The sequence below is a fragment of the Adiantum capillus-veneris genome, chromosome 9 (genome assembly GCF_014529385.1).
Source record: "Adiantum capillus-veneris isolate H3 chromosome 9, ASM1452938v2, whole genome shotgun sequence".
In the NCBI taxonomy this organism is placed as follows: Eukaryota; Viridiplantae; Streptophyta; class Polypodiopsida; order Polypodiales; family Pteridaceae; genus Adiantum; species Adiantum capillus-veneris.
The window spans coordinates 111,124,989-111,132,471 of NC_140939.1; the positions used below are offsets into that span (position 1 = coordinate 111,124,989).

Below are 7,483 nucleotides of genomic sequence, written 5' to 3' on the forward strand. Positions count from 1 at the left end.
GTTCAAGTCAATCATTCATTCCTTAATACAAACAACTCTGACGGGGTCTGACAATCCTGTACAGTTTAGAGAAAAGCCAACAGTGGTAGGACTCATTTTTTTAATGAGATTTGGGAGGTTTGATTGATGCCCTCTTAGGGTCTGAGCTTTTTTGTTTTTTCCTTTTGCATTTGCTGCCTGGCTAACTAACGTAAAGTCTCCTCTTCAAATGTATGGCTACCTCCCCTTCTTCACTAAGGCTTGTTTTTAGAAAGCCAAGCATCAAGGAAAACCCTTTTTAAGTTTTAGGTGACGAATCACGATTGAGAGGCCCTTTTTTCTCTTGAAAAGACTGTTTTCATCAATGAACTTGAAGTTGTTTCAGCCAGCAATGAGCGACAGAGATGTGATTTGCCATAACTCTACAGAGGGCCCAAATGTACCTTTGTCGCTTATATATTAACTTAAAGAGGCATTCAGCTTGAAAGGACTAGTGTGTGAAAAAGCGACGGTGTGTGTTTGAAGCTGTGTATAAATAGGTATATGTAGCCGTCGCAATGGTAAGAGAGATAAGATGGTGGCCGGCTGTGAGCAGAGGGGGATGAGGGTGGTAGTGGTGGCGGTGGTGATGGCGCTGCTGATCGCGGTGGGCGGCGCGGAGGCATTGGTGACACTCAAGAATGCGTCGGACTTTGTGGTGACGCTGAGCACCAACGCCAGCAATCCAGGGCAGGGCATGAGGATAGAGGCCATGGGGGGGTTTGTGGGCATCAGTCCGGGAGCCTACTTCCTCACAAACCAATTAACCGTGCAGTACACTTTCCTGCTGGATACCACCTTCTACGCCATCCGGGATGCGCTCACCACAGTGGGGCGCGTCCAGCTCTATAACAACCCCCTCAAAAACGGTGCCATAGATGGCGTTACCGCAGCTGTGCCGGTCACCGGCGAGTTCTAGTTCTTCCTCTCCTCTCCTCTCCTCTCGATGTACCCATTCTCTCACTTCAGAATAATAAGGAATATCCCATAATTATTTCTTTACCCCCTCCTTGATAGTCCTGCTTGAATCCTTCAACTTTGAGAGATCTATTCAAGCATACCTTAACTGATTGAGCTCATGCCCTAAAATGATAATTTTTCATCTCCTTTCACTTGGTATTTTGCCACAGCAACAAGGCCTAGTGATATGTTACTTTTCTTCCTTTACATTTGTAGTCTACTCTTTGCCATTTAGTTTTATTGGTATGTTATATATATATATATATATATATATATATATATATATATATATATATATATATATATATAGATAGAGAGAGAGAGAGAGAGAGAGAGAGACGTTTTTGTTTTGGGTACAAAACAAAAGGTGGCTACAAAGATCACCAGTTGAAAGTTTGTTTATCACATAGATCTTTACTTGCCAGTTTGGGATCCATAGCATCATTTTATGAGTGACTATACTTAGAATTTCACACTTTTTGGAACCAAACCAATTGAGACTAAAATCGCATCGAAATGAAGGTGTATCTTCATATCATTTTCTTTTTTGGCCATTTGTATGTTCACGGTCATTGCACATCCATAGCACAAGATTAATAATGGCACCTTCTTTCTCTATCTCACTTTAGTCTGCTACATTTATACCTATCAACATTTTCATTGAGTGTGCTACCTTCCACACCATTGCTTAGAGGAAGCCCAAAGGATGAACATCCCTGCATCCATCCTTTGTTCTTGACCAATCAGTTGCTCTCTCTCTCTCTCTCTCTCTCTCTCTCTCTCTCTCTCTCTCTCTCAATATTCTACTACTATTGGGGCGATCCATTGCTAACCCATGGGAAAACAATTGTGTCTTTCGTCTTTGGTCACTAATCTTTGTCCATTGTAAACAAAGAAAAAGAAACCCTTACAATGCATGTAGACCCAAGATTCTAGCAACAATTCTAGTTACCATACTTGTAGTATTTGTTTTCAAGAATTTCAAAGAGCGAGGGTTTTAATGAGGGACCTTGAATAATTCTTTGAGTGATTCCAACAAAGAATCTCGACTCACAAAGAATGCCCTACTAGGTTGACAGCATGCATGCTAGGGGGAATCTATAAATATGCAAAGGTAAATTGGCTAGCGGCATGCTAGTCTCTCCTCCATCTCACATTTGTATCAAAGCTTAGGACAGGTTCTCCTAATTTTTTCACATAAGGAAAGGAGTGGTCACTAAAAAAAGTAGGCCTTATGGGCTCCATGGGAAAAGAAATGTTGCATGTGAGTGTGGTTGCATGTAACCATTGCATGTGAGGGGTGTGAGCCAGACAGCTATGAGCAAGAGAAGGTGGAGGTCACTAAGCTGCTAGGAAGACAACCCAAAGGGGAGTGCCATTGGAGGAAGGGAGGATAGGGTAGGACATGTGTGTGTGTGTGTGCGTGTGCGTGCGCGCGCACGCGCACTCTTTGTGGTTGATGCTAGCTCTGCCATGGCACAGGGGCTATTGTGAGTCACATGAATGAGGACAGCCATTGAAGGAGGAGGAAAGTTCCATCCCCACCTCTCTTATTGACATTCATGAGCCGAAGGGCCATCATCTTGATTCTCTCTTACTCTTGGGAGCTACCACGGGGAAGAAAATGCTGAGACCTAATAATTGCTACGGTGGATTAGTGCTAGTTGCATTCATGGTGTACACTAATCCCAAATTAATTAGTAAATAATATCAATACGCAACATAAGTAGACAATATGTTAGAAATGATCTTGCCACAAGGTGCTTTTTTATCCCAAAGCTAGGCTTCGGAAAGGATAGAGATCATGGACCTTTTTTACGGAGTCTTTGGACTTCATTTAATGTAGTCTTCATGGGTCATGGATATATGCATGCATGTATGCCTCATACATTATCTAGTGATTCATATATGCTTTTTATGGTCCACCAATACATCATGGGTAGTTCAACAATTTCTCATTACCCTATGGTTCACAAGGTGGCCATTTATGTCATTACCTAGGTCAAAAGACTAGAGTACATCAGTATATTCACAAATGTAATTTCATGATTTTGAAGTCTTAGATGTAGAAGGTGCATAATGTTCTTCTTCATAGTTTTCTTGAGGAACAAGAGATCCAAGACCAAGGAATTACACCAACAGAGCAAAAGGAAGAATTTACATAACCACTTGATCCTTCTTGAAGCATTTGAATGAAAGGTGTCCCATCTTGTGGCATATGTTGTAGAGATTATTCATGTAGCAGTCCTTCGTAGCATCCCACACTTCTTGCAAAAACAATCAAGCCATGCCTCCCAATTCTTCCTTGAGATCCTTCTTCTTCTCATGGTCTTGGAGTGAGCTGATGGTATCTTCCGAGATTTGTGTTCGATCCTTCTCCATAAGAATGGTGACCATTTGGTCGTAGGTGTGCTTGGGCACAATTTTGATTGGAATATCAACCTTATCTTCATTGTTGATAGAGCACTTGATGTAAGTGAGCTGAGTACAAATGGATTTCATCCTATTGACCAAGGATGCTACATCTTCACCTGCCTACATGCTTCGGCCGTACAATTGCATTTTAAGGCTATTTTAGATCTTTTGGCCTTGGCACCAAAGTGACTCTCTAGGGTAATCCATGCCTCATATGAGGTCTTACATTTATCCAAATAGTGTATATGATTATCATCCAATGAAGTAAGGAGGATTCTTGAGGCGTGTGTATCTTTCTCTTGAAATTTGACTTGACTAGCTCTAGTTTGTCACCAAATTTCATTTTTGGTCCAGTTAAATGAAATTTCTCTCACTAGAATTATTATATTCTAGTGAGAGAAAATAAACATAGCAAAAGGGACAACTATGTACAATAGATAGAGGAACGTGTTTGTGAACTAGAGAGTTCCAAAATTTAAATGCATTCTTCAAAGGTGCCAACAAATTCAACAGGGACTCAGTCGAGATCTTATGGGGCAAATATGGGATATTAACGAGCCCAAAAGAGTCCAAAATGGATCCCAAAAGCCTATGAAGGTGACAAGGAGGTTGGTAATGGAATCTAAGGTGTTATTATCCACACTTGCACTCCTAAAGCTATGTGGAGATAAGGGATGTGGTCCACAAGCCTCCCATACAAAATAGAAGGTGAGAGGAGTTACTTTTTCAAGACCTAGGATGAGTATTTTTAGAATAACTCAAGAACAAAAGAGTTTTTGTATAAAGGGGCATGAGCGGCTTAATGGAGACTGAGAAATGAACAACTTTCTAGTTCAAAGTTTTTTCATTTAAGGATCGCAAGAGGGAGTTTTCTTCATTTTTTTGTAGCATCGGAGAGAGTGGGGAAACTTTTGTCTTCTTGTCTCATGAAGCTCCATGCAATCCATAGCCAAAATAAGATCTTCATGCTCTTCTTACTCATCATCTTCTCTCTCTCTCTCTCTATCTATCTCCCCCACACAAGTCTCTATAGCTATGGCAGCTCAAGTTTATAAATAATTGATTATGCAGGTTACTACTTCTTAATGCTTACATATCTTCTTTCCAACCTAATTCTTGCTTAAACCCCACAGATCTTGTTACCCACAAGGTCTTTAAGACCTTGGGATTGAGTTCAACGAGGTTTTTAAAGTGAAAAGTGTAATTGCAAACTCTGGCAAATTTTAGAGCTTTTACTCTTCAATTTATGCAATTAAAAATGAAATTAGTCAATTATATTGATTGGAATCATTTCTAAATAAGAATAATTTATTAATAGAAATTCCTTTTGGAGGGGGGGGGGGGGGGATCGGCTCAAAAAAGTCGGCCCTCAACTGGTGTCAAATTCTTCTCTCTCTTTCTTGCAATTTTAGTACATGCGTGTGATGTATGATTGAATCTATGCATGAAGATCCATGATGATGAGCCAAAAGAAAGTCACATGCTCTTCTCAAGGCTCATCATCTTCTCTCTCTCTCTCTCTCTCTCTCTCTCTCCCACACACACACACACACACACACACACACACACACACACACACACACACACACACACACACACACACACACAAGTCTCTATAGCTATGGTTACTCAAGTTTATACATAATTAACTATGCGGGTTACTACTTCTTAATGCTAACATACCTTCTTTCAAACCTGATTCTTGCTTAATTCCCAAATATCCTGTCACCCACTAGGTGTTTAGGGCCTTGGATTTGAGTTCAACAATGTGTTTTAAGTAAAAAGTGTAATCGCAAACTCTACCAAATTTTAGAGCTTTCATCTCTTCAATTTGTGTAGTTAAAAGTGCGATTAGTTAGTTGTATCGATTAGAAGCTCTTCTGAAGAAGAAGAATTTATTAATACAAAGTTCTTTTGGAGGGCGGTTGTCTTCAAAAATTCAAGCCCCCAACTGATGTCAAATTCTTGTCTCTCTTTCTTGCAGTTTAATTACATGTGTGATATGTGATTGAATCTATGTTAATGCATGCTCTCAGTGAAATTTTCATGCTCAATTATGCTCAACGTTCCACAATTGATTGATTACTGTAGTTAATCTAAAATCTTTGCTACACCTTAATTCCAATTCTCTAACAATTTTCTATCCTCTTGTTCTCTCCCAACAAGCGACAAACAACTGACTACAAGTTTTTGTGAATTAGGTAACCCTTAACTCTAGCTTTCCATGTGTGGATCCCATTCCCGTCAAATAAGGTGAGAGTGTCTTTGCCCATGATTCTCGGGAGGTCTCATCAAAGAGATGTTCTCTTGGAAGTGTCTAACCCATCAAAAAGTTGGGCTACAGAGGCAAATGACCGGAGAAAAGAAATGGAACAGTGCTCCACCTTGAGCAGTGCTTGAAAAGAAACTACTACATCAAAGCTTGCACAAGTTCTTAATAAGAACGAGAAAGTGGAGATGTGGTGTTCCTTTTAATTTGCATAGAAAACACCATTAACTATTGGTTGAAGTTGCAAAGAAATTGCCGATTGGTCATTAACTATGGATTGTAGTAGCCATAGCACCAAGGCCCGAGAGGCTAGTTCCTTGGCCTCAAGTGGCACACCCTTGCGTAAGGTTTGGCTATGGTGCACATGCACGCATGGAGCTAGGAGATTCTTCTCTTTAGATAAGAGATTTCAAGAAGCTTGCAAGTTAAAATAGCATGTTGACAAAAAGTTGTGAGCAGAATCAAGTATGCAAGGGTAGCCAAATGGTTGTTATGCAAAGTGGACGTATTGTGCAATAGAAGCTAGGGGCAATCAACAATAGTATTGATCACTATGCTCCACAAAGGCATGGGGCTTGGGAAACTTGGTAATGGTGAGATTTTTTGTGAGTGTGGATGCTCAAATCTTTGATGGTGGGTTTGCTCGTCTGATGATGAGTAACATTAGCAGTCCACTAGCCTTCAACCACCGTTTGTAATCCACCACTAATTAAGCCTCCTCTCAAATTACCAAAAAGGAAAACCAACTTGAATTTGAGTATTCTAAATTTAAAGAAAAAGTTATATTCAATTCAATAAAGTTATCTGACTCCCATAAAGAGATTCGATCGACTTGCTCCAAAAACTAGGAACTAGCAAAAAAAAAAACTAAAATAATGTCCCTCTTGTGAATTTAGATTAGGGTAGTGTCACAAAGCATGTAAGCAGTATACATGTGTAAATGTCCTATGAACTTTGAGAATAGCGGAATGAAGAGAATTAAAAGAAAATTTTTATGAGACTACTTTGAGAGCATAGAGGGTGAATTTAATTGATGGTAGCAACATAATCATAGTACTTAGTTAACTTGGCATGAACAATAATTTTGCAAGAGAGAGACTTTAGATAACATGACAACGGTTGAGGACCGGATTTTATGTGGAGAGGTCCCCCCTCCAATAGGCATTTGTAATATAGATTCTCTCATCAAGAGAGACTTGGTACAATCCAATCTTTGTGTTCCTTGTGACCTAGGTGATGAAATGAATATGGAAAGCTTCATGCATCACGAGCATAACATAGACTTTGTAAAAAGCATTACCTATCCCACGCCTCAGTCCCAAGGCCTCAAACAACTTCAAAGGTGGAGAGAGCTAGCGGGGAATGAGGGTAGGGAAGAGGAAGAAGAAACATTCCTCTCTACTAGCTTGGAGAAGGAGATGGAGCTCTTGCACTTTTGCACTTCACACAATGAGAGTGTGTGTGAGTGTGTGTGGGAGAGTATACCCCCAAGAAACCCCCTTGCTTGATTTGGTCGACCCCCCCCCCCTTGTAGCTCATGCTTGAAGTTCATAGGACCCCTGCAAGCCTGGCCAATCACATGCAGAATGCATATCAAGCAACAAGGGTAGTCTTTGGAGAAGTGTCCCCCTTTACCCTTTGAGAGAAAGGACTTGATAAATGCAAAAACAATTAATTAAATCAACTAATTTATCATTGGACCCCTTGGGAGGCCAACCAATAGGCTTTAGGTACACCATGAGGGCAACATGGGTAGGGGCTTGACATGTGTCCTTGCTGACTCTTGAGGCTTGGCGTTACCTTGTGTGTGTGTGTGTGTGT

At 40.5% G+C, this 7,483-nt stretch overlaps 1 protein-coding gene across 1 annotated transcript; it reads left to right on the forward strand.

Annotated features, from left to right (window-relative positions):
* Nucleotides 1-547: 547 nt before the first annotated feature.
* LOC147450981 (uncharacterized) lies at nt 548-1,185 on the forward strand. Its single transcript, XM_086520844.1, has one exon. The coding sequence runs from the start codon at nt 554-556 to the stop codon at nt 935-937; it is 384 nt and encodes a 127-aa protein (XP_086376970.1). The 5' UTR covers nt 548-553; the 3' UTR covers nt 938-1,185.
* The last annotated feature ends 6,298 nt before the right edge of the window (nt 1,186-7,483 follow it).

Excerpts from the sequence above, each read along its gene's own strand:
- LOC147450981 (XM_086520844.1), top strand. The coding sequence starts at position 554 with ATGGTGGCCGGCTGTGAGCAGAGGGGGATGAGGGTGGTAGTGGTGGCG.